Here is a 27,803-nt window from a genome sequence, read left to right on the forward strand (position 1 = left end):
AAATTGTAAAACTAGTAAGTGTAAAAAAAAAAAAAAAAAAAAAAAAAAAAAAAAGGATGCTGAAAAATGGTGTCCTGGCATTAAACCAGTATCTTCACCACAGTAAAACCCTAGAAGCACAAATAATGATTTGGGGGCTACCTACATCATAAAACAACATATATGCAAGAGAAAAAATAATCTATGTAACAAACCAAGCTCCAGCTGGAAGCTTTCTGTAACATGAAATGGCATTTTCTTCCTCCCTATAAAGGTTATGTTTTGTCCAGCTGAACTCTGCTCTTTCATATGCTCACTATGCCTTTCACTCCATGTTTTACAAGTCTAGGAAAGTTCAGCCAATATTGTCTTGGCCACGGCAGCTATTTCAAATAAAGGCTGCTTTATCCATTTTTGCTCAGTTTGAACAGCTGCATCCTGATCAGCTCTTATGTTGTATCACACAAAAATAAAACTGAAGCAAATGACACCTAAAAATTGAGTACAAATGTTATCAGACTTCTCCCCCTCCAATAAAAATAAGTACATTTTCTGATTGGGACATTTCAGGTACAAAAGGGAGGCTACAGAAGCCACTGAAGATCATAGAGATTAAGACAACTTCACAGTTTTTAGGAACTGCAGTTCAGTCACCATAATAAGACTACATCTAAATAAGTATTACTAAATAAATCCAAACTGATAAATACATATACAAAATAAGAACTAATAAGCATATCTTTAGGCACAGGTTGCCCAGCATGCCCTCATCAAAATACCTTGTGGTTTGTTTGGTTTTCATATCAGCAAGTTAGAGTTTGATGATTACAATGTAGGATAAATTATGAGGCATGCTGAGGTCAATTCGTACTCTTGCTTGAAAAAAATATTTAGAACATGATAATTCATTTAGTTTCTCTGTGCTTCACCCTGGGTTTTGTAAAATCTGTTTAATACACTTGTTACGGTTTAAAATGTATATGTTCTTTCAAAATTCTCAAGTAAAGAGGCCAAAAGAGTACAACTGTAAATAAATACCTACTACATACAAAGAGGTGAAAATCTTTCCTTGTTAGTGATCATGAAATTAGTTTGCAGCACCACATGCCACACTGCAATATTTAGTCATTAGGAGATCAGAGGAATGATTCAAGGTATTTTAGTTTGTTTTTTTCCTGAAGTTGAGTTTCAATTTCTTTGCCTCACCTAGCAGGCAGCTTTTCAGATGATGTTCAGAAAAGTCAGCAGCATGACTTAGATGTTCTTGAGACTGATTTTTTTAATTATTGTTTCAGAATTTGTCTATATAAGGAAATAAATACTCAACATCTTTGTAAGGACCTGTCATATGATGCTTTCCTGAATATTAGGTAAAAGTTGACATTTCCATCTATTTTCAATGACAGAAATTTGTTGGTTTATTTCAGGGAGGAAAAAAAAAAAAAAAAAAGAAATAATCAAAGAATATTTGCAGTACTGAATGAATTTTAATCAGTATAAGTAGCCTGGATACAGTGTTTTCAATTTCAAACCCCTTTAATCGTTATATTCACGGTACATTTATGGCTTATCTGGTTTAGTATACTGATGGGATTTCCTAAAGATATGACTGATAATTGGGAATGGCTAATGGGCTTATTGTTCCCAGCTGACCAGGGTGGCTTCATTGACTGGATGCCTATACTGTTCATTGTCCATAATAATTTGCAATGTAGTCAGTTAGGTGTAGTCACTATTTTGGTTTGCATTCTGAAACTGCCCTATAAAGTAATCAGAGACCTATGCTTAGCAAATACTTTATCTGAAAGTTATCTTGCCAATCTTTACATAGTTTCTGCATAAGACAGATAGATCAGTGCAGTTTTATTCACCTAAATAAAGGTATGCTTGTTTGGACCATACAAGGTCCCAGGATATGACATATATTTATTGCAAAATGCAGCAATACAGGGAAATACCTAAGCTAGCTCTGAACAAGCTAGTCTGAGTTATATCCACCACCGGAAACAGTATAACCACATCAGCATTGCCTTTTGCTCCAACAAACTCACCACGCTGAGATTTAGAACTAATTAGCCCAGCAACGCACACTGCTAATGTGGCCACAGGGACACAAACAAGTGTCTCTGCAAGGCATTGCAATGTGCCATATTTAAATATCAACTTGTGGAGAGCTAGCTCAGGAATCTCTACATGGCACTGTACTGAGAGGTTATAAATATGCCATTATCTTTCTCATTTAAGTTTGCTGGTAGGTGGTAGAAAAAAATTACTTGAATTTGTAAGAACGTGATTTCATGTCATGAAACGACAATGCTTAAAAATGTAGTAACTATGATAATTCTTCTCAGAACTATTATTGATGATCTGGTTTCATTAAATTTAAATGCATAAGAAAGAAAACAAAAAGCTTCATCAGGAACATTAAACAGTTTCTACAGAATTTTTCAAAAGAAAACAAAGTGATCAGACCACTAGAAAAGTTCCAGGCATGCTAGATATTGTCATGATGTTAAATACAAAATAGGGTGGAGGAAAAGACAGTTTTAATAGATTTTTTTTCAGACTATTTTCACCACTAATCTGAAACAGAACAACACACACATTATACAGAAAAAAAAAAAATAAAATCCAATGAACTGGCATTTTTAAAAGAATGAAAAATATTGTGTTTTTTTTCAGAATACTGTTACCAAAAAGTGAGGGGGGAAAAAAAATACATTGAAAACCTACTACTTAAGAAAAATACTTAGAGCAAGATATCTCAAAAGATATAACCTTTTAATATTTTTCATGTTATGGAACTCCCGTAGTGAATATTCATCAGTTCGATCACAGTTATCATATATCAGTTAATGAGGAAAGATATGATAATGGTCTTCAAATGAATAAAAATATATTAAAGAACAATCAGGGACTAGTTATTATCATCGATCAATGAGAACAGAATGAGTGATAGTAAATTCAGAACTGACTAGGAAATAAGAATAGACTGTTAATTAGACTGGGCCCTTTGAGAGGTACTGGTATGAGTAACACTCTAGAAGTTTTTGTCATTTCTCTACTCTTTGTCTCAAAACAGATAGTCAAATACTTTACTAGTGGTATATTCAAAAAATATGCAGCACTGGTTCTGCTCTGCTATGGAGAAAGTAGACTGGGTATTTGGACTAAAATTGAGTATTTAGACTCAAATAATTTTATTAAGTAGATAAATGGAATCGTAACCCAGAAATATTTCCTCACAAGAAACGATCCATTACAAACCAGCACATTAACTTCTCCTTTCAGACACCTCCATACATTTCCCAGGAAATAGAAAACTGTGCGACTTTCATAGGGATACTGAAGCCACTACTGTTCCTCCTCTAAGAATACCTAAGAAAATTTAAAAGCTTCTTTGTCTGGAATACATCTATAAAAGCTTTCACTGGCTAACAGATTTAGATTTAAGGCAAAAGTAATAGAAATACTGGACCATGGTTTAAGTTCAGATGTATCACTGCATTATGAAACCAACAATCAGAAATCAAGCCCCACTTGACCTGATATTTGTTCTTTTGTGGTTAGATAGAATTTAAATCTTGCTTACCATCAAATACTTCCAGCTCATCAAATTGCTTCTCACTTTGAAACATTTCTACAAAAATTGAGATGTTATATCCTGGTTCAACCTTTATAGTCCAAGAACAGGTCTGAGAGTTGGGATAGGTGCCTGGGTAGCCTGGACTGAGGATCACTCCTGATGATTCTGTACGGATTTCATTTGCTGGACATTGTGCTTAAAAGAACACAAGAAGAATAACAAGAATAGCAATGAAACAAATTGTTTCCTTTCCATGAAAAAAAAAAAAAAAAAAAAGTATTATTTTTTCAGAGGTAAGTATGCTTCAGGTTCATTTTCCAAATAAAAACATGTTAATATCATATTCTAGGTGAAAGGAACAATAAAGTTCACTTTAGCACAAATAGAAAACCTTTATAAACTTTACATTATTGAAACAGAATATTAATTATAGTGAAACCTTCATCCGGTGAAACCTTCATCACAGCTCAAACGGTCTACAGTCAAGTGATTCACATATGCTAATGTGATAATTCACACAGGTGTGTAAAAGTCCTGGTAAAACTTTTTATTTGGAAACCTGGTAGCTGTCTTCTATTTGAGGTCTTAAAAAAGCCCACTGAGCTTTAAAAATGAAGTCTGTTACATGAACATGACAACATATTGGAACTTCTAGGCACACCAGATCATTCCAAAGCATATGTTTTTTATGCAGACAAAGGGTGTATTTTGGATACAGAATACTCCAAGTCAAATAAGAACTTCTCAGCAGCCACCTCCCATTATTTAAACTTTGAACGCATAACATTTTTCAAACAGTTTCACCTGCTATTTGTGTTTATAATCTTTGCGTATGACAGGTAGCATATGACAGGTACTATATTAAAATGCTGAAAATTTTATATCCCATATACTGGTTTTGATTAAAAAATTCTTTTGTTGGCCACTGTTTCTCTTTAACATTTGCCTCTCATGCAGGACTGATTTTTTCATATCTCTTTGCTGTTGAAGTCTGATACATTTTGTCCACAATTTCATAATATATGTGCATTTTAATGATGTTTTTTGTGTATGATTCACAGATATATCTTGACAGAAATGCATTCCTGGAAACGGCCTGGCACAGTACCCAAGTACCTGCATAAATTAAAGGTTATAGGAAAGGTGAAAAACATAACAACAGAGGAAAATATCAGGGGAAAAAAATATGTTACAGGGGAAGAAACATAACTATCAGAAACAAACATTAAAAACTGGACCAAATTTGCCTTAGTTGGCCTTTTACAAACTTGAGGGTGAAATTTAGGTTTGGTTGAAGCCAAGAAGAATTTTGCTGTAAACTTTTGGAAAACAGTGTCAGGACTCGATCATTAATTGCTCTCTCAGAGAAATTAAGCATACAGGTAGAGGAGGAAAATATATTTTACAGAAGATGTCCAGTCTTTCTGTTCATACACAGGGAACAAATAAGAATAAGAAACAGATCAATGCAAGATTCCTGTAGGAATTATTTCCTACCAATATTCTATTTTATTCTCTTAGTGGACTTCAAAACCTTGCTAATGGAATGATTTCCAAAGGAAGAAGTACTTGTTTTTTGAAAAAAAAAAAAAAAAAAAAAAGGACCTCTCTAATAGTAATGTGCAAATAGTAATGCAAATGGTGAAAGAGGATACAGAATATTCTTCTATGGTATTGAGACAAAAATAGTGTCTTGTGAGGCCTCCCTCAGCATATTCTTAGGGCAGAAGATTCAAATAAAAGTGAAACTCTGTGTCTTTCTAAGATGTAAATAGCTCAAATAGCTCTCCTGTGACAGAGCAGAAGTGGCCAAATCATACACAGCAAGCTATAGCTCTAACTCTTCCTATAGCCAAGATTCTCTTCCTATGGCTAAGAGTCATTGGACAAGAGGTCCCTTCCAATGTCAACCATTCACAGGAGACATACCACAGAAATTTATGATAGAAACTGTTCTGGAGTAGTTCAGAGACATTCGTCTTGGCAGACTTTGCTGGCTCACTCTCTCCACCATAACGAATTACTCACCAACTTCTCCCTTATATAGTTTAGCTGCTGATTACTTGACTTAATCTCTAGGGTGGAAGCTAGACTTCAACATTTTACAAGATTCATATGGTTAAAGACATAAAATTAAGATACTGAGAAAGTGAGACTGCTTCACCTTCTTCTATAAAAGGTGCATCCATTTTCTAATACAACTAATAACCAGTATTTATCATTTGAATAAAAATAAATTCCACAGTGCTTTTTTCTTGGTATCATACACAAAAGAGGTGAAAACAAAAATCTGCAATTTGGACTCTTCTGTTGTATAATATTAGATCTTACCTTTAGCATGGTATTTCAAAACAGAATATTCCTAAATACAAAGTCATACAAATTGCTTCAGTTGAAGCATACATATTCCACTGTTAATACTGTTTCTTTTATTTGTCAATCAATTAATACATTAACATTATATTCTTCAGTTTATATTTTATACCTTCTGGACTCTCTTCTGTCATCTAAGTTACAGGGTGATTCAACTCCCTACATATTTAGAAGTTTGGGAGTTTAACAAACAAGAAAATCTGAGCTGCAAAACACAGAATTAGACACTCGAGCCCCCCCAGATATTAATTATAATTTATTTATAAGTATATCCCATGAATTTTAAAAGTAGCTATTGTAAAATGGTTTGGAATTATAACAGGAATAAATATTACAAAAACCTGCTTTAGGCATATTGGAGGACATAAGCAACCTATTTTACATTCATCTTTAGTCATATTGTTGCACATGTAAATTCCGAGTACTGTTATTTGTTTGTTTGCATAAATTCATACATACAGGCAATGCTTACAGAAAAAACACAGGAAATGAAAAAGATCTTTATGTTACACAGAGACATATAATTGAGTGGGGTGGAGCAGTGTCATGAGAAGAGTAATTCTGCAGGACAGCATAACACACCCATCATATCCTAGTTTCAAGAAACCTGGTTTTTGGACAAATTGATTTGGTTGTTTTGGGGAAGAACCGACTAAGCTTCTTGACTTTAATACTACTTCTGATTACTCCATCTTTGATTTAATTTTTTATTCATAAATATCATCATCACACTAGGACAATCAACACACCGTCTCTCTAATGTAGTTTTGAGCAGCTGGATTAGAGATCTCTACCTTACACTGAATGACAATTAGCTGTTTTACTAGTATGTCAACTTTTGTTACCAATACAGAAGTATTTCTTGCTGTTGCAATGCTCATCATGCTTTAATTTACATCTCTATATTTCCCTAACAGCAAGTAAAAAAGGAAAAAAAAAAATAAAGCAAGAAGACGTAAGGATAAGATGAGAGCAGAGACTCCAAGTGTATAAAGACAAATAACAAATGGTCAGCTACTGTCAAACATCAATTCATGCACAATGAGAGCATGTTCTGTAGGGTGCCTTGGGCTCTATACATTAGACAATGCCTGGCAAGTTATCATGGTACCAAGCATTATGAGAAATTCTGTCCTCAGACACCCCAGACAGGAAGGGAAAGTGAGCTGTAAGAAAAGTATGTTGTGGTGCTATTAGTGCTGCTGTGAAGGTTGTTCATTCAGAATGATGTAGAAGTTGTCACTGAGGCTGATTTTTCTTGCCCATTAGATATCTCATCAGACTTGTATAGAGTATCCTAGACCCTGGCCTTCTGTCATATATTTCTTGCCTACTACTACATAGTGGCACAGCTCAGGAGAAGGAAAAACTTTCTGTCATCTTTAAAAAATGTGAAGCTGATCCAAAGAAGGGAAAATTAAACAATTCTAAACTACAGGTAGAATGAAGAAATATAAGAAGGCAGTCCACTAGTTTGAAAAACAATATGCAAATAACAGCAACTAGAAATTATTAAGTGTATCAGGATCAGATAATATTGTATAAATGTAGTTTTATACTGCATCATCTCAAAAGAAAGAGTAGAACTGGAAAAGGTATTGAGAAGGGTGACAAGAATGATTATAGATATGAAATATCTTCTGGTCTGTAGAATTATGCCATAAATGTGAATAGAGAACAACCCATTGCTGTTTCTTTCCCCATAAGAAGTAGAGGAAATGACAGGAAAATGGCAGGTGCCGAGTTCAAAGCAAATACAGAAACACCTTCACATATTACATAAATAAATTGTGCAACTTCTTCCACAAAACCTTGTGAATTTAAAGCATTTATGTGGGTTCATAATTGGACTGTATAAATCCATTTAAGAGATAGCCCTACAGGATTCAAAATACAAAGAACATTGCTAGCTTAAACGTGGCTTAGCTACAGTTGGGTGGAGGCCTTAATTAACTACATACTTGCAGTGATCTTATGTCCTTCACTAGAAAATCATTACTGGTGAGTGCCAGAGATGGAACACTGGGTATATGGTCTGGTATACAGGATTTCTGTTTTGTTTTGTTTTGTTTGTTTTTTTTCCAGAAATATATATTTCTCCCATTCAAACACTTAGATTTTCAGAGTTCATCAAGAGTAGTTTTATATATTTATCCAAGAGTAACCATACAGATGGTAATTAAAATCACAGCTTCTAAATGATCTACCAATATTTCATATGATCTAGAAGAAACTTTCATAAATATAAGGTAAAGTGTTATCATATAATAAGAATTCAATTGAACATTTTTCTCCATACTAATAATTCATGTAGACAAACAGAGGTATTGGAGAGGCTGGGATAAGAATAAAGCCAAGCAATTCTTTTTTTCCAGAAAGGAAAATTAAGTTTATTTAGAGATACAACTTGTCTGAAGAAAATAAACCAGTTGCATTCCAAGTTATCTAAAGACACTCCTCTCTTATGTCCGTCCAAAATTGTGCCAGAATCTTTACTCTAATGCCTCCAGCTCCATTTTCTGTCTCTGAATCCCTCCAATGCCTTTTTTTTTTTAATACTGAGATTATTTCTCCTATTGTACTCCCTATAACAAAGTTCTGCTATATTTATATTAAAAGAATACAAGACTGAAAATATTAACAAGTGGTAATCTACTCCTCAACTGGAACTGTGTTATTTAATTAAATGTGTAATAAAGATGTTCCTAATAATCAACTAGGATCAGTGTATAAAATAGTAAAATTTTATTAACTTTAATATATAGGGTATTTTTGAAAAAAAAACAGTAAATAACAAATACAAGAAAGGGAAGAAAATCACAAAATTATGAAGTCTGGGAGGGAAGTACAGAGCTGCTAGCATTTGTCTATGTATTGGGTTTGCACAGCAAGATTTGGCGAGCAGGGGGGGCCTCAGGGGTGGCTTCTGTGAGAATGTGCTAGAACCTTCCCCATGTCTGACAGAGACAGTGCCAGCTGGCTCCAAGATGGACTCAACAAGCCCATCAGCGATGGCGGTAGTGCCTCTGGGATAATGTATTTAAGAAGGGGTGGGGGTGGGAAACTGCAAGGAAAACTGTAGCTGGAGAGAGGAGTGAATATGTGAGAGCCACAACTGTGCAGACCCCAAGGTGAGTGCAGGAGGAGGGGCAGGAGGTGCTGCAGGCACCGGGGCAGAGGTTCCCCTGCAGGCCGTGGTGCAGCCCATGGTGAGGCAGCTGTGCCCTGCGCCCCTGGGGGGTAATGGGGGGGCAGAGACCCACCTGCAGCCCGGGGAGGACCCCACGCTGGAGCAGGGGGATGCCCCAAGGAGGCTGTGACCCCGTGGGAAGCCCACGCTGGAGCAGGCTGCTGGCAGGACCTGTGGCCCCATGGAGAGAGGAGCCCACGCTGGAGCAGGTTTTCCGGCAGGACTTGTGACCCCGTGGGGGACCCACGCTGGAGCAGTCTGTGCCTGAAGGACTGCACCCCGTGGGAGGGACCCACACTAGAGCAGTTCATGAAGAACTGCAGCCCATGGGAAGGATCCGTGTTGGAGAAGTTAGTGGAGGACTGTCTCCTGTGGGAGGGACCCACACTGGAGCAGGGGAAATGTGAGGAGTCCTGGCCCTGAGGAGGAAGAAGCAGCAGAAACAAAGTGTGATGGACTGGCCATAACACCCATTCCCCTGCATGCCTGGGAGGAGGTAAAGAAATTGAGCCTGGAGAAGAAGGGAGGGATGGGGGGAAGGTGTTTTAAGATTTGTTTCTATTTTCTTATTACCCTATGCTGATGTGATTGGTAGTAAATTAGATTAATTTTCCCCAAGTCAAGTCTGTTTTCCCTGTGATGGTAATTGCTGCGTGATCTCTCCCTCTCCTTATCTCGACCCACAAGCTTTTCGTTATATTTTTCTCCCCTGTCCAGCTGAGGAGGAGAGTGATAAAGCAGCTTTGGTGGGCATCCAGCCAGGGTCAGCCCATCACAATCTACAATGTCTTAAAAGACTGCAAAGAAAAAAGTGTTGCTACCATCAGAGAAAGCCACTAGTTTCCACAGCAAGAGTTGTTGGAAATAAACCACTCCCCTGTGCTTAACAGATGGCTAATCATCTGTAGTTTTTATAACTGTTCATTCTACTTTAGGCTTTCTTTTTATATTTACACTCTGTTTGACACAGTCAAGAGTTAAGTTACTGCTGTTGCTGTTAATTCCAAACCGAAAGCTGCATTTGCAGTACAATCATTTTACCAAGATTTCAAATGGGAACAGAGAAACGCACTGATTGGAAAAAAAAAAAAAAAATCAAACATCAATAAGTATTGTGTTACCTGATCAAGAAATATACAGAAATAAAGAGTTTTTCTCACTACTCTTGCATGTTTTATGGTGAGAGTCCTGAAATGAATGCTGAATTTTTTCCAACCTCTCTCTCAAACAGATCCCATGTTTGCACAAGTTAAGAAAGGGTATGAGTAAAAACTTGGGTATGGGCGGTCATGTGGACAATTACTTACAGATGCACCAAATATACTACGACATCAAGAAACTAATGCAGCTTGTAATCCTTTATTAATTTTTAAATCATGGAAATAGAGATCCAGGATAACAAGAATGAAGCTACCACTAGAATTTTTGTGCTTCCAGTATTACCTGTTGTGCAGATGGATGATATGGAAGATGTTCCATCCATAATTACATATTATAGATTAAAGCTAATCCCAGTAAATATGTTATGAATATGAGAACTTCTGATCACTTTTTGACTTCCTTAAAATTTCAATGATTTTTTTTTTTTTTCCCCAAAAAAACATTTGAGGTACTTCAGGGCAAAATTCTACAGATGCTTTCTCACCCACCTTTTCAACATTTCAAAATCTTTTTGCCATCACTATTTAACAAACTAAACCAAACTAAACAAAAATAACCAACAGCATCTGTTGAAAATCATGATTTTGGGGACTGAGTACAAATCTCCATGATATACTTGTTTTCCATGAAGGTGAGAAAATTGTGTATGAATGAACACCTTAAACATTATTCATATTTAATTTTTTAATTCTTTGTTTGAAATATCGTAACTATAAACATAGTATGAATATTTGAAAGATTTTTAGTGCTTCCATGAATTTAAATTTGCCATATTTTATTTTAGAAGACATTTTTCATATTACAATGTCACCATATTTGTGAAAGTGGAACATTTCTTAATTTATTTTGAAAGCTTAAATTAAATATATATTTTTAAAACTCTTCAGGGGTGAAAAGAAATATTTAGTTTGATATGAAAAAAAGGTTAAATAATTTAAATGAATTTTAGGATTTAGTGTTTCATTAATACTGTAGTTCAGTAATTAAAGCCACTTCTGATTCTAGACAAATGCAAACTTTTAGGGACCAATTTGAAAATGTGTGCATTTCTTACATATTGAAAAGATAAATGGAAAATTTTATTTTAAATAGTAATGAAAATACAGTGCCCCAAAATTCGATGCTTAATATAATAATACTAATTATATGCAGACCATGCAAGCATATATTTACCTTCACAAAATGGTGAGGATCCTTCAAACTGCAACTGTGCATTCAGTTTGCAGGTTAGTATATCTTGTCCCACAAGGGTGAAACCAGGATGGCACTTGTACTTTGCAAAATCTCCTGAAAACGTTATAGAAGAAAAGTTAAACAGGAAAAAAGCTTGTAACAGAGTATCCCAAAATCTCAGGTGGCAAATATATCAGTAATTTAGTTTAATTATAATTCAAGTGAAAACATAAGAAAGAAAAGGAGATACTATTTTTTTCACCTATTTCAAAGTCATCATCTTCTGTAAACAAATCGGCATGTGGAACTGTGGGTGGAGGCTGGCACTTCTTCAGCTGATAGGCTGCAAATTTAAATGTAAAAAAAAAAAAAAAAGTAAATACTGGTGTGTTAAGAATTATTTTACAGAAGTTTAATTTTCTATTGACACTTCCCAAATCACCAAAACTGCACTGAACCTCATGGTCTCTCAGTGACATTTTCCAAGTTAAATGTCATGACAGTATATATAATCTAAAAAAAAAAAATAATTTTATCAGTATAGACAGTATATTATACTGCCCAGATAGTTATAGATCCATTGTAGGACTGGATGAAGTTGTGATGTTTATGAGAAGAGTTTTGCAGTTACAAGGCTGCTGTTTCATGTGCCTGCCTTTGCATCATGTGATAAGTCTAGTGGTTATCAATCACATATTACTTAGATTTCCTGTCATATTAATTCTTAACTTAAGCATAATGTGAGTTAATCTTTCTCAGGATACACGTATTAACATTTACTTGAAGAAGAAACAGCAGTAGTAGTAGTAATAATAATAATAATAATAATATTACTGAGATAGCATTATTATTGTTGTTGTTATTACTATTATCATTATTATTGTTATAAAAAAAAACAAAACAAAACACAGTGTCTCTTCTCTACTCTCCAAATCTGTTTCAATAAATTGTGAGCAGTCTCACAAAGAAGGTGACAATACAATGGCTGATATGTTTCTAAAATGGAGTACAATGCCTACAACAGCTGAAGAAGCCATTACTGGATAAAAAATCCAAACTAGAGATTTAAGATTGTGATCAGAATGCACATACTATAGAAAAACTCTCCTCTTCATGGAACTAAATCACAGTCAAGAATAAAAATTCTCCTGGGAACCTGATAGTCCTATCCACTTGTTGGTTTTGAGAAGTTAAAGAAACACAGAATAATGGGAATCAGCCTTCATCTTCCACATAAGATTCTATAGCCCATCACTGTACAGCATTTGTACAAGGAGAAGAAAAAAAAAAAAGAAAAAAAAAAGTTTTTCCTCCATGGAGAGTTTCTTTTTTTTTCACCCATAGAGAGGACAGGGAGGAGAAAGCATGCGTATTTTCCTCTGTACTTACATATTTGCATGGTGTTCCTGCTATACATATATACAAACACATACATGTAATTATTGCTATATACACCTAATAGCACCATTTTTCTGAAGAACACCTGAGAAAAAAAGCTTTGCAACCTGCTTAGACACTTGTAACAGCAAGTATCTAAGAAATAGACACTAAGCAGGTTTCCAGCAATAACATTTTCCAAGAACTTAAAATTGTACTTACACGCATGTTCAGTAAGGCCCATGAGTTCACTGAACTAAGATACTTATCTTCCACTTATGTGGGCTCAAAAAAATGGGAGTTCCTTCGATTTTGTCTCCAAGAAGCCCAGTTTGCAGGGTTTTCTCAGCAGTGGCCTATGTCACCACTGAATTCGATTAAAAGCATGGACACTGTTCACATTGTATGTGATTCCCACCCATGGGACATTATGCAAAATATTATTATGCACAATAAAGAGTGCAGCGAAGAAGCAGATTCATTCTTTTTATTCCCATGTTAGACTAATGCACTGCATGCTGTGATAGAGTATGTATCTTGCCTTTTTATCATCTGTAGTCATCAATCCTAAATACTGACTACATGCTTATGTACCTTCAACTTAAGGCTGGCAAACACTCTCACTGACCATTCCCTGTAGTCTGCTCTCAGTCACTATCTTGTTATGTGGGAGCTATATGTTCCCTGCATGATAAGTAAAGCCAGGTATTTTAGTTTTCACTTCTCAGATACATTTTTAGGTTATCATGCATCACATCCTTCTTTTAGGAAAAAAACACAGACAAGAAAAAAACATTTCAGACTCTGAATAATAGTTTTGTAAAATGTCCCCTTGCAGTTATATACCTTCAGGTACTCTTTTTCTGTGGCATTTCCTCCCATCGTGAATTAATTCACCCTATCTTTTTGAATTGCTGTCCATAAGGCTAACAATCTTTCATTTTATATACATAATTTGAGTGAATTAGTCAGAATTAGAACCAGAAGTAGAATTCAGCATTTCACTTCTGAGTTTACTAAATTTTACCAAATGGACCAAAATAATTCAAAAAGTAAAAGCTTAATACTAGATGATGACGATTAATATTAAAGATAGAATGTAGTTTATTCAGACATAAATTAATGTTATTAAAGTTTTTTTAATGCATGATTAAAAAAACTAATTTGTTTTGTTATCTAAAAGAAGGTAGCAAATCCATGAATTATGGTAAATTTATTTAAGATCATTCTGTACATCACAGAGTTAAGAAATATTTTTAAAATTCATTAATTGATTGTGGTAATTATTATAGATGTTAATGATGTAAAGCAAACTGACCATGAAAATTGAGGACAAAGAATCCTCCTGTTGAAAAATCACTGTGAAATTTAAGGAGGACTTGATTAGTGGAACTGTAAGCTGTTTCCAGAGCTGTATTCCCACTGAAAACTCCCAACTGAGGTGAATTATGGTCAGGACCATCCCTAGGAAGTGAAACATAAAAAAAATAGCTGAAGAAATACTGTAATTAACATTTAAATTAACAGTCTCTTTTCTCTGGAGAACAGGTTAAACTTTTGTAAAAAACTGGTTTTCTTAATGATTCAAAATGAGTTTGTTTTCTTGTTATTTCTAGCAGCACAGAATACTCTTTCTAACTTCAAAGCCTATTATTTTTTGAGTGACCAGGAGTACTTCACAATAGCTTTTATATTTCCATCGGCAAGAAATCTAAAACTTTCTGTTCCTTACAAAAATTCTTATGTACACACCAGCTGAACCTCCCGCCCCGCCCCCCCCCCAAAAAAAAAGCCCAAAACAAACCGAAACCAAAACAAACTGAAAATAAACTAGAAAACTCTTCTAATCTTATCATATTTCCAACATTTTTGACCAGATTCTACAAATCCTTACTCATGAGTAACACATACAGAGGTGTGGAAGTTACTCTTTCCATTTAAATTAATCCTAAAGACTCAAAGACTATTATGGAAAAAAGGAAAAAAATGGAAAAAAATATAGGAACAAAAATGCTTTGTGTTTCTGAACAGTAGGATAGACACCCAAAGAGAAATACATTCCAGGAACATCAGGCTGCATTCCCTTTCAGTATCATCATGCAGAATATTCAGGCCTGAACAGGCAGAATAAACAAATAAACAACCCCCCTGCTTTTATCACTGAAGAATTTTTGGAGCTCTGTAACACTTACTTCTGGTGTTTTTGTACATTACATGTAATTAAACCAAACTGAATAAAAAAACTTTTGTGATATGTTTTTTAGAAGGCTGGAAATTATCTAGAAGGTCTCTGAAAGTTTTGACTTTTCACTGTCTTTGAATCAGAGGGCTATTTGTTAACCTTGGCTGAACTTTTAAAAAGACAAGTATTAACTAATTTTTGTCTATCTCTCTCAAATCTATCAAGATAATCTGTTCATAAAAAGAAAAATGCACCATATGGACAAACTCTGGTTCAAGTTTTAAAAGAACATGTCATGTATATAAATTGTTCATACAACTTGAAGTTTTAAAAATGTAAATTAAAATAATTATTTTTCTCTTGTACAGTTTTTCAGAATTATTCAGGCTTCCAGTTTCTACCCTGGTGACAACAAGAAAACTAAAGGTAACTTGCATAAAAATAGTTTTTCTTACTGCTGCATTGAAAACAAGTGTGGAAGTAATGAATATTGAATAGGAACTTGATCATTTTCTTAGGTTTTTCATTTTAAAAATCTGACGGGGGGGGAAGGAAAAAAAAAAGGCTTTGATATTAAAATTTGATTTTTTGTACAGAAGTGAATGGCATATACTTAAAATTATACTAAACACTCTCCTCCCAGCAAATTCAGGACCTATCCATTGCTAATATTTCACAAAATACCTCTGAAGAAGGCATGCTTGTAATGCACAGGCAATTGGGAACTGAGAGAAATAGTATGTAAAACAGTTGTTTTAAAATTTTTAATGAAATCATATAACAATATGGGAATCCAGCACATACTCCAGCCAAAGAAGTTCAAAGAGCTGACAATTTTAGGACTTAATTGCTTAGGGAAAAAGAGAAGTCACTGATACACTTATATTGTTAGCACTGAAGGCTTTTTTCCTTTCATTTAACATGCCAAAGGGGACAACGTATAATGCATTTTGGATTTGGATTTATAAGTAATGCAAAAAACCAGATGTAGCCAAATGGCAGTTCATAAACAGTTATGCATCTCTATAAACCAGCTGGATTTTCTTTGTATTATATGGACTTTAGTATTGCTGTCTGGAAAAACTCACCCCAGACAGCAATAGGTACAGGAATAGTGGACTAGCTGTGAGATGGGAGTAGCTGACTCACAGAGGAGTAAGTTAAGGCCAATATTCTGTACAAATTCTGTACAAAGTATCATTTTGTCGAACTATCTGTAGCCTAGACCGGAGGTAAGTTGCTTTGCACATAATGTGGTTAAGGGGCAGGCTTAGCTATATATGAGAAAGTACGTAACAACTTCACTATCATCTATGCCTGCTCTTCAGTGCAATAAATTCTTATGCAAGAATTTAGATAGCTCTGAGACATCTTCGTCCAGCTGAGGACACAAATTTGAGATGGGTTGCAGGGTAATAAATACAAGTTCAGAGAAGTGGAATGTACAATATGAAGCTTAAAGACACAGAGGTCCAAGGGCTTAAGAAATATAGACTATGTTTACCAGCCATACTAAGATACTAAGAAAATCTTAGTTAAGGCCTAAATTAGTTAATGCCTAAAGATGACAAAAAGATTTGCTACAACGTATATTGTCTTATATGTTAATGGAACACGTAATTCAAGATAATGCAGATTGTTACATCACTTTGACCTGACATGGTCTCACTTAGAAAACAGAGCTCAAAGAAGATCTGATTGATAACTGAATTTGAGTTTCAAAGTACTTTTGAAACACTATTCTTAAAGAATTCAGTTATATATACTATTATTTTTTTAAATATAATCATAGAATTTGTTTTATGCTGTTCTTCAGCACATATGACAACCTAAACAGCAATACTAGTCAAAAGATGTAGCTTGAGGGAGTGAGATCTGATAAATCAGAAAAAAATCACTTTTGTTCTGAAAAATTGCATACCAAACTGCAATGTAGTCATTCACAGGTTCAGTTTGGAGTAAGGTAAAGTTGATATAAATCCCATGGCCTGGAGGTACAATAATTAACCAAGTACAGTCCTTGGAATTTGGGTATTCATCTGGAAATCCCGGGGAATAAACTGTACCATTCTGCGCAGTTACATTATAGCCACAAGGAGCTGAAAAGAAAACAAATTAAAAATTAGTAGGAGAAACATACTTTTTGGTGTTACAAATGGAATATAAAAATTCTCCCAAATTCTAAAAGCTCCACACAATAAGTTAATCTAGGCATTCAAGACAGCATTTTTCCTTGGTTGGTTGCTTCTGAGAGTCAGAAAATAATGCTATTTCTAAGAAATAATTTCTCCTGATGTCTTTTAGATTTCATTTTTTAAAATGCATCAAAATCTGCTGTGAATATTGCTTTTATATAGAGTTATTGAAAATTAGTTAGCACAAATTCAAAAAGGGACACCTTTGGCTTGCTTTCAAGATTAAGAAACAAATAAAAAAAAGCAAACAAAGCTTGCATGTTTCCATACAACTGAACCCTCACCCAAAACCATTATACTTTATTTCTGAAAGTTTTAGCCATGTTTAATGGTACTTCAGTTGCAGTTTGTATGCTCACTATTCTTATGACAAGTAAAATAAAGATAAGCACACAAACTGCTGAGTGAAATTTGTAGGCCAATCAATGCCATGAAAAGGTGGTTGATTTAATTCAAGGGTAGCAAATATGTAATAATGTGCTTTCTTTTGAGTCTCAGTTTGGGGGAATTGACTGATCATGGATGCAAGTGTGGATCTGAGTAGACATATGCCATTAGAACAAACTAATTAGAGTGAGAATTTAATTTCATTTGTGGACACTCATTCTAGCTCTGAAACTTTTCTCATTAGCTCTTAACATAAAGCTTATGCTATTGTTAGGATTCCTATGACTCTCCCTCAGACCCTCTTTATGTCTTTTTCACCTTTCAACAAGTGATAGAAAAGGAAAAGGAAAAAGGAAAAAGGAAAAGGGAAAAGAGAAAAGAGAAAAGGGAAAAGGGAAAAATGAAGGATTGAGGAAGGCAGAAGGATGTCACATTTCCCATATGGTTTAAAGCTACTATACCACTGGGGTAGAAGGACCATCTGGCTAGTTGACGAGTAGCCCTTTTTGGAGGAATACTTTTAATAATCACTGGATTCATAGGACAGGTTTAGGAGGCTCTAACTACTTCACTTTCTTCATCCATATCAGTGCTAGCTAGTATGATGCATTTAGCACACCTTCCCATCTTAGAACATCACAGCACTTGCTCCTCAGCTACAACCCTTCAGTGACCAACAAAGGAAGTGAGCAAAGGAAAATGAAGGGTTGGTTCTATCTGTCTGACCCTGGGTGTGTGTACAGTCCAAGGACAGCTAGCAATGTCTGTCAGCTATAATGGTTCTATGATGAAAATGTGACCTGAGCCTATTTTTTTCTGTTCCCTAACCCCCTACATTTCAGCCATGCTCAGATTGCTTGGTCTCACAAATCTAGTCTGTTCTCTCCACAGTACTCCATGTTTACAACTAAAGGACTGCTTGGACAAGTATGTTACTACATTGAAATACATTTCCTGAGACTAAGACAGTGACAAGTGGAAAATCCTTTAAGTTCTAGATAAGATACAGGATTTTTCTGATAGAAGTTTTATATTTAAATATATTTTGAGTTTAATATATTTTTGATGGATTTATTAATATCATCAATGATTGCATACATTTTTTACTTTGCTTCTATTATTCTCTAATACTCTACAAAGAATGCAGATTGATTGTATCTCAGTAAAGACAGTCTAATTTCTCTTGTTAGCCATGACAGAACTATAAATTGTCTCAGAAAAAAAGTGTCACAGATAACAACACTCTAATAGAATAAGCAATACACACAGCTGATACTAAGCTTTCTCCAAAGATCCTTAAAAAACATGAAACAGAAAATTAGACAGAAATAACTGACTACATTTCACACAAGACAGAAATAGCTTTAGTTTGAATAAACAAATCATTCTAAATTAATGAAATTATTATATTGCACTTTGAATGATAGGTATAATGAAACACAGATTTTTGAAATGGAAAAGCATATAATCAAGTCTTCTAAAATTTCAAATGCTAAGAGTAGACCACATGTTGATTTACAAATGAATGAACACTATACTATGTGCTCCCATGGGCAATCATATGTAATTCCAGATGCAATATCATACATGGAAGAACAGCAAGCATTTCTAACGATCCACCCAATGGTGCCCAAATCTAGTTAGTAATTTACTGACAGCTACATATGTTATGCCAAGACAGCTATGGTATATCTTTAGGACAACCCTATTACACAGGAGTGAAGTCTTAGAGCATGACTACTCGGCAAGATTTTACTATGATCTCATGAGCAGAAATTAATGTAATTTTCTCCCATATATAGATTAAGCTCTTTCATGTATTTCAATTCACCTGCTACACAGTGGAGAATATGATTTAGAATGGGGATGGCATCCAAAAGCATGCCTATCTTTGCTCTGTTTGGAGAGTCCTCCAGTGTCAGACTACAGTTTTGAATCTATGAGTTCTACTCATCTCTTCTCCGTTTAAAATGTCTATATTAGAATCTGGCTGATAACTATCCTACCCCTTTGCTGTATGAATTTCTACAATTGTTCACAGTATATGTATCTATCAAGACCTTCTTGGTATACCTGTCTGGCTTAGATAATTAGGGATGGCCGACTTCAAGTACCGTGATCCAGACTGAAACAGTGGAAATCTATACAGGGAAGAAAATACTGAGTACAGAAAGTGTTACATGGTGCAGAGAAGCTTGTAGAAAAGAAGGAGGAAAAAAATGAGATAAACAAGGAGGAAGACCAATGTCCACAAAGGCCTGGTTGTTCTGGACCAGGTATTAAAACCAGTTCTAAAAAGAACCCCAGAGAGTTATTGTGGTGGGTGACTCCATCCTGAGGGGTGTCGAAGACCCAAGATGCAGACCAGGCCCACTTCATAGGGAAGTCTGCTGCCTCCCTGGGGCCCAGGTCAAGGACCTCAGGGCTAAACTACCCACCCTAGTGAGACCCAAGGATTACTACCCTCTCTTGGTTTTTCAGGTAGGTAGCGATGACATTACCAGGTGAAGTCCTAAAGCAATGAAGAGAGATTTCAGGGCCTTGGGGAAACTGATTAAGGGGTCAGGGGCACAAACTGTGTTCTCCTTCATCCCGTCAGTAGCGGGGATGGATGAAGAAGAATACCAGAGAACTCAACAGGTGAACTTGTGGCTCTGAGACTGGTGTTACTGTCAGGGCTTTAGATTTTTCAATCATGGGTTAATATACAGGATGCCAGACCTTTTGGCATCAGATGGGATGCACCTGTGCCAGAGGAGGAAAAGGATCTTGGGGCAGGAGTTAGCTGGGCTCATTGACAGAGTTTAAACTGGATTGAAGGGGGAAGGAGGCAAAACATCAGCTCATCTGTAGTGCACATAGCACGGGTAACAAACAAGAGGAGCTTGAAGACATGATGTAACAGAAAATGATGATGTAGTGGCTATCACAGAAACATGGCGGGATGTCTCCCATGACTGGAGTGCACCAATTGATGGCTACAAGCTCTTTAGGAGGGATAGACAAGGAAGGAGAAGCGGTGGGGTGGCACTGTATGTTAGGGACTGAAAGAGTAGTGAAGACAGGGTGGAGAGTCCTTGCGTTAGAATCAAGGGGAAAGCCAACAGAGCAGATGTCATAGTGGGAATCTACTATAGGCCACCCAACCAGGACAGAGAGATGGATGAAATGTTCTATAGGGACTTAGGAGAAATATCACGATCGCTTGCCCTTGTTCTTGTGGGAGACTTTAACTTCCCAGACATCTGCTGGAAGTACAAGACATCAGAGCAGGACCAAGCCTGAAGATTCCTGGAATGTGTGGGAGAGAACTTCCTGACAGAGCTGGTGAGTGAACTGACCAGAGAAGGTGCCCTGATGGACCTTCTCTTTGTGAACAGAAGAAGGAATGGTGGGTGATGTGGTGGTTGGAGGCCTAGGGCACAGTGATCACAAAATAATAGTGTTCTCTCTTCTTAGAGAGGCTGGGAGAGGGGGCAGCAGCACTGACATCCTGGACTTCCAAAGGGCTGACTTTGACTTGTTTAGGCACCTGCTTGGCAGGATCCTTTGGGAGATGATCCTGAAGGGCAGGAGTCAAACAAGGCTGGACACTCTTTAAGAAGGAAGTGCTAATGGCACAGGAGCAGGTGGTCCCCAGGTGCAGTAAGAGAAGCCAATATCAGAGATGACCACCCTGGCTGAACAGGGAGCTTTGGCTGCAACTCAGGGAGAAAAGGAGAGTTTATATCCTTTGGAAGAAGGGGCTAGTAACTCACAGTGATTACAAAGATGTGAGGCTATGCAGGGCAGAAATCAGGAGGGCTAAAGCCCAGCTAGAAATTTATCTGGCTTCAGCATCAAGGACAACAAGAAATGTTTCTATAAGTATGTGAGCAGCAAAAGAAACACCAGAGAGAGCCTCCATCCCCTGCTAGACATAGGAGGAAACATGCTATCAAGTGATGAGCAAAAGGCTGAGGTGCTTAATGCCTTGTTTGCGTCAGTCTTTAACAACAAGACTAGTTGTACTGAGGGAATCCAGCCTCCTCAGCCAGAAGACAGAGACTGGCAGATTGACCTCCCCACAATCCAGGAGGAGACAGTCAGTGACCTGCTGCATCACACAGACACACACACGTCTATGGGACCAGACAGGATACACCCGAGGGTGCTGAAGGAGCTGGCTGGGGTGCTCACCAAGCTGCTTTCCATCATTTACCAGCAGTCCTGGCTGACCAGGGAGGTCCTGACAGATTGAAAATTGGCCAATGTGACACCCATCTATAAGAAGGCTCGGAAGAATGATCTAGGAAATTACAGGCCTGTCAGCTTGACTTTGGTGCCCAGGAAGCTGATGGAGCAGCTCATCCTGAGTACCATCACACAACACATGCAAGACAACCAGATGCTCAGGCCCAGTCAGCATGGGTTTATGAAAGGCAGGTCCTGCCTGACAAACCTGATCTCCTTCTACAACAGGGCCACCTGCTTATTGGATGAGGGAAGGGATGTGGATGTTGTTTACCTTGACTTTAGCAAGGCCTTTGACACCGTTTCCCACAGCATTCTCCTGATGAAATTGGCTGATTGTGGCTTGGATGGGCACACGCTTTGCTGGGTAAAAAACTGTCTGTATGGCCGGGCCCAAAGAGTTGTGGTGAACGGAGTTAAATCCAGTTGGCAGCTGGTCACTAGTGGTGTCCCCCAGGGCTCAGTTTTGGGGCCACTCCTGTTTAACATCTTTATTGATGATCTAGACGAGGGGATCGAGTGCACCCTCAGTCAGTTTGCAGATGACACCCAGTTGGGTGGGAGTGTTGATCTGCTCGAGGGCAGGGAGGCTCTGCAGAGAGACCTGGACAGGCTGGAGCCATGGGCTGAGGCCAACTGCAGGAGTTTCCATAAGGCCAAATGCCGGGGGCTGCCCTTGGGCCACAACAACCCCCAGCAGCGCTACAGGCTTGGGGAGGAGTGGCTGGAGAGCTGCCAGTCAGAGAGGGACCTGGGGGGGTTGATTGACAGCTGGCTGAACAGGAGCCAGCAGTGTGCCCAGGTGGCCAAGAAGGCCAATGGCATCCTGGCTTGTGTCAGCAATAGCATGGCCAGCAGGGACAGGGAAGGGATCTGACCCCTGTACTCGGCACTGCTGAGGCCGCCCCTCGATTCCTGTGTTCAGTTTTGGGCCCCTCACTCCAAAAAGGACATTGAATGACTCGAGTGTGTCCAGAGAAGGGCAACGAAGCTGGTGCAGGGTCTGGAGCACAGGTCGTACGAGGAGCGGCTGAGGGAACTGGGGGTGTTTAGTCTGGAGAAGAGGAGGCTGAGGGGAGACCTCATCGCCCTCTACAGCTACCTGAAAGGAGGTTGCAGAGAGCTGGGGATGAGTCTCTTTAACCAAGTAACAAGTGATAGGACAAGACGGAACGGCCTCAAGTTGTGCCAGGGAAGGTTTAGCCTGGATATTAGGAAGCCTTTCTTTACAGAACGTGTTGTTGGGCGTTGGAATGGTGTGCCCAGGAAGATGGTGGAGTCCCCATCCCTGGAGGTGTTTAAGAGTCGGGTCGACATAGCGCTGAGGGATCTGGTGTAGTTGGGAATTGTCAATGTTAGGTTAATGGTTGGACTCGATGATCTTCAAGGTCTTTTCCAACCTAGATGATTCTGTGATTCTGCATTGTGAATGTCCATGTTATAAACCTTAAACTCATCTACCTCCAGGACAACAATGTCAGTTATGAACTTGGGGATGTCCATATTCAGTTCCATGATTCAAGAAGTATAACCATGTCATCCTTTCATCACAGAGCATAAAGGCAACAAAACTGTCTTCTGAACTGGAATAGAACTGTGCAGAACAGAGGCTTAGTTTACTGGCTTAAGATAGAGAACTGAATGACCTAACAGGTGCTAGACAGCCGCACACCACAGATCTCTGATGACTTAGGGGAAAAATCTAGAAGAAAAATCCTGACATTCTACCCATAGTTCTCTAGATGGCAACCACTAGCCTTACAATTATAGAAAAAATTGCCCATGAAATCTCAGAAAATTTTAAATTTTTAACAATTCGGTGGAGAAAATGAATATATTTGCAAAATGCTTTTTTGCTGGGGCAGAGCAGGGGTGTCTGAATTTATTCTGCAGTTGGCAAGTACCTGCAGTTTAGCTAAACATTACAGGCACACACATTGTCTCTCATGTGATCAGATAACCCCTGAAATTTCTTTTCACAACACTAACACAGATCTTCAGTGAGATTTCTTAAAAGAGCAAGACTCCAGCCTCAGAACTACCATTTACCAGCTTTTTTGATACTATTGTTTTCCCTGTCTAGTGACATACCTGACATTGCTCACCAGGCAGAAAACTAAACCAAACAATGAACCCACAAATTTTCTTTAGCATAAAGGGAGGGAACTCTACAACGATATTGGAAAAATTATATCAGTTTAGGACTTCTAGCAATTCGACAGCTACTGTCTTCCTAGGTTCAAATGTTTATAAAAACCATCACTATCAGGAGCCACTGTTCAAATCTTCCCCCAGGTCCCAGGATTTTTTCCAGTTAATTAAATCAGAAATAGTGTATCTTTGATCTCACTAGGAAAAGCTAATAGAGAAAAAATTTATAATAGTACCTCAGCTGGCTAAAAATATCAAACTAGCATTATACTGAACATAGAAGTGGGGCAATTTTTAATGCCAGTAGACAAAAAATTATGGTGCTTTTTGGTTTTGAGAGACCTTCACCATGATAATTCCCTTAATCCATATGAGAAGACTGAAGGGTACTAAACATTTCTCTATTATTACTATGAATCCAGTGAAATCATGGAATACAGAAAAGACATGGAACGGATAAAAAGCCCTCAACAAGTAAAACCTTAGCCATGTAGCCCAGTAAATATAGCGGTGTACTGCTAATAACAGGCCACAGACATTTTATTAAGCTAACAAAACGGGCCACAGACTGTCAGGTTTTTTTGGGACTTGTTCCGGCAGTCCAGAGACTTGTTTTAACTTGTATCAGCAATTACCTACTGATAGGTAACTACTTACATCTTCATTTTATCTTTGTACAACTGTGTGATGCAACACAATATTTATTAATATATATATTTTACCTTTTATATATATTTATATATTAAGATAGAATATATATATATTATTTTTTAAATAATTCTGAATAAAAGGTAGTGATAACTAATAGGTTTTCTGTATAGAATGAACTTGTAACTATTCTTCCAGACTGAGGCCATTGACCTTAAGACCAGATAGGTACTGGAAGAGTGAGTGTAAATCAGAGAAAGGGGTAGATATTAAAAATTTGTCTGTATATCATTCTAACATTACCTAATTTTAAATATTAGTATCACTGTAGATGGACTAATGATAAGTATTTCATTAAACTCTTAAGATTTTATTTGGAATAATGTTAAAGCCGTGACTTTGCATCTATGTCATGTTGCTTTTGACCATACGAATATTTCGAGTTAACAGACTGGTGAGGATTCAAGCAACCTATTTTGTAACTTGGATACAGCAAGTTCTTACCAATATATTTTGGCAACAGTGGAAAAGCAAGAACACCTAATGATAATAACAGTTGAGACACTGTCATAATGATTTTCTTACTTGAAGGAAACAAAGAGATAAATACCTGGTGTCTTTAATATTCTGGAATCACAGACCTATTTTCTACATCTTACAGACAAATATTCATATAACTTTTTTTATGAACCATTTCGGGGTGACATATTCATTGTCAGATTTCCATGGGAGAACTGCACCAACAACCCAACCTTTTCCCCTGAAGGAGTGTCAACTTTATTTTGTGACACAGTATCAGATCTCTTATTTCTCTCAGCCTTCTGAAGTATATGCAATGTTCTGTAGAAAGGTTTTGATCTGAAATTCTAATAATGCTGGCCATAGCTAGAAAAGTGGTTTAAATCTTTCACTGATTTCCTTCTCAGACCCACTGCCAAATTCCCATGATCAGAGACCTTATAACCGTTTGTTTTACTTATTGCAAAAGCATTTTGATGCCATAATAATTCTTTCAGCAATACTAGACTGAACTTTAATGGACAGAAATGAATTTTCAACAAAGCAAGTGGTGTGCTACCTGAGAGACTGAGAAAAATCTACATGCTGAGTTAAAACATTAAGAAACCTGAATTGAAGTCAGAAATCATAACTATAAACGTACACATCTGCATACACAATGGAGATGCATGAATTCAGGCCTCAGCTGTGTGAAGCTGTGCGCTGTAGATTACTGTGGATAGGCTTGGAAAGTAGGATTCATATTCAAAGGAACCAGGACAAATGTACATTCTGAATTACAGACATGTCAGTAACAGAGAACAGAGGAATGACTTCTTTGAGTTATAAAATGAAAATAAAACTACTGAGTTAAAACTATCTGGACAAGGGGGCAGAAAAAAAGAAAGAATGACTTTATCTTCATGTCATTATAAACTAAACATTATTTTCTTTTCCTGAATGTTAATTCAAGTAGAACAAATATATTTTATTCTGTCTTCATCTAAGAAAATCTAGAAAATGCTAATTAGTACTATAAAAATCTAAACTACTTCTCATACAGACCTCAAGTGTCTTCAGTATTCTTTTAGGAAACATGTTTCTCTAGGGAGTAAAAAAGATTAAGAAATAGAAAAGATAAAAGGCTGCTATGCCCTTTGGTGCTGCATCAGTAGCACTACTCAGAAATATTATATATTAATCTGAGGTCCTTTTACAGCTCCAAAGATGTCTTCATTCTGTGTTAGATCAGAAAAAAAAAAAAAAAAAAAAAAAAAAAAAAAAAAAAGTACTTTCCCAGTACCATATATCTGGGTTTAATCACCATTAAACTAGAAGAAACCTAGTGATGTACTCAAATGTAAAGTGAAAGTATTTGGTCAGGTGTTTAATCTCTTTTAGGGTTAAAAAATACTTCTGGATATAAAGAAATTTTTTTTTCTATATGATTTAATTGTTTTGGAAGGTAATCCAACAAATTTATATAATATTTTTTAATACATCACCACAAAACTGCTGTGGAAGAAATCAAAATCAGGCTAAGGCTGACTCAAAAACTTAACCTAGGATTAGGAAGAAAGGAAGAAATTAAGAGTTGTATGTTCTATATAAAATGAAAAGGTATTGAAGTTTGAAATTAGGCACCTAGGTTTCTAAAGGATTCTAAAAACACTTAGTGTTGAAGATTGTGCCTGGCAGCACCTGAACAGAAAATTTCACTGGCTTTGGAAAGGTCTTACTGAAGTGTTATAATACTAGCTAGCAAAGACACTCCAGTAGCTTCTTCTTTTTCTTTGCTTCAGAAAATAAATTAACTTATCCAAATGTTCCAAAAGCACAGAAATCTCACACAGCATTTATTTGATTAGGAAAAGGTGAAGCAGCTTATTAAACATGAAGGAAAACCTTTAATTTAATGACATAAAAAAACAGAGAGCTTTGTTACAGGCTAGAATAATGAAACAGAAAGACTGGTGATATTTATTCAATTTCTTATCAATGGAAGAGGCTAGAAGATTATTTCTCAAAGGTGAATGACAGAACGGTTACCTTTCTTATCCATTTTCTCAGTTTAACTTTAATTTATACACTTTATTCTTCTTATTTCTGATTTAGCACTACGAAAAGGATCCCAAAAATATGTGTTGTAAAAGACCAACCTTTAAAGTTTAAAGTTCCATGTTTATCTTGTTAAAATATAGGATTATTCCAAACACCAACAAGTTTAATAATAAAAACTAGTAATAAAAAGATTGAAATATAGCTAGAAAAATCTTTAATACTAACACTACAACAACATTCAATGAAACAATACAAAATACAGTAAGTATGAAAACTTTTCAAAGAAAACAGGTATTATAACTTGACTAGAAGATAGATTTCTCAGAAAATATGCAAAACAATGTGGTTCTCCACTGATAAACATTTAAAATTTCATCTCAGAAATTTGTTAAAATTCATTTTAATTAGTAAACTAAAAGGATACAGGAAAAATATGGATTTGGTATCTTAAATGTCTTTATTCTAGGAGTGCAAAGTCAACCTTAATGGGAAGAGATAAAAAAAAAAGTTCTCTTATCTTTTTATGTCCTTTATTTTCTTTCTCTATTCTTATGTGAGATAATAAGGCACACTGTAGCTGACCGGCAAAAGATATTATGATGACTTTTA

At 36.5% G+C, this 27,803-nt stretch overlaps 1 protein-coding gene across 1 annotated transcript in view; it reads right to left on the minus strand.

Moving 5' to 3' along the window:
• Nucleotides 1-27,803, minus strand: part of CSMD1 (CUB and Sushi multiple domains 1) — a 1,016,265-nt gene that overhangs the window by 111,352 nt on the left and 877,110 nt on the right. Inside the window, exons 44-48 of the mRNA XM_026844050.1 lie at nt 16,943-17,120; nt 14,158-14,303; nt 11,725-11,805; nt 11,463-11,576; nt 3,572-3,760 (exon numbers count right to left, since the gene is read on the minus strand). Of these exons, the coding sequence (XP_026699851.1) occupies nt 3,572-3,760; nt 11,463-11,576; nt 11,725-11,805; nt 14,158-14,303; nt 16,943-17,120 (708 nt within the window). The remainder of the gene's footprint in view (nt 1-3,571; nt 3,761-11,462; nt 11,577-11,724; nt 11,806-14,157; nt 14,304-16,942; nt 17,121-27,803) is intronic.

Source organism: Athene cunicularia (genome assembly GCF_003259725.1).
Source record: "Athene cunicularia isolate RWA chromosome 3 unlocalized genomic scaffold, athCun1 chr3_part1, whole genome shotgun sequence".
Lineage (NCBI taxonomy): Eukaryota > Metazoa > Chordata > Aves > Strigiformes > Strigidae > Athene > Athene cunicularia.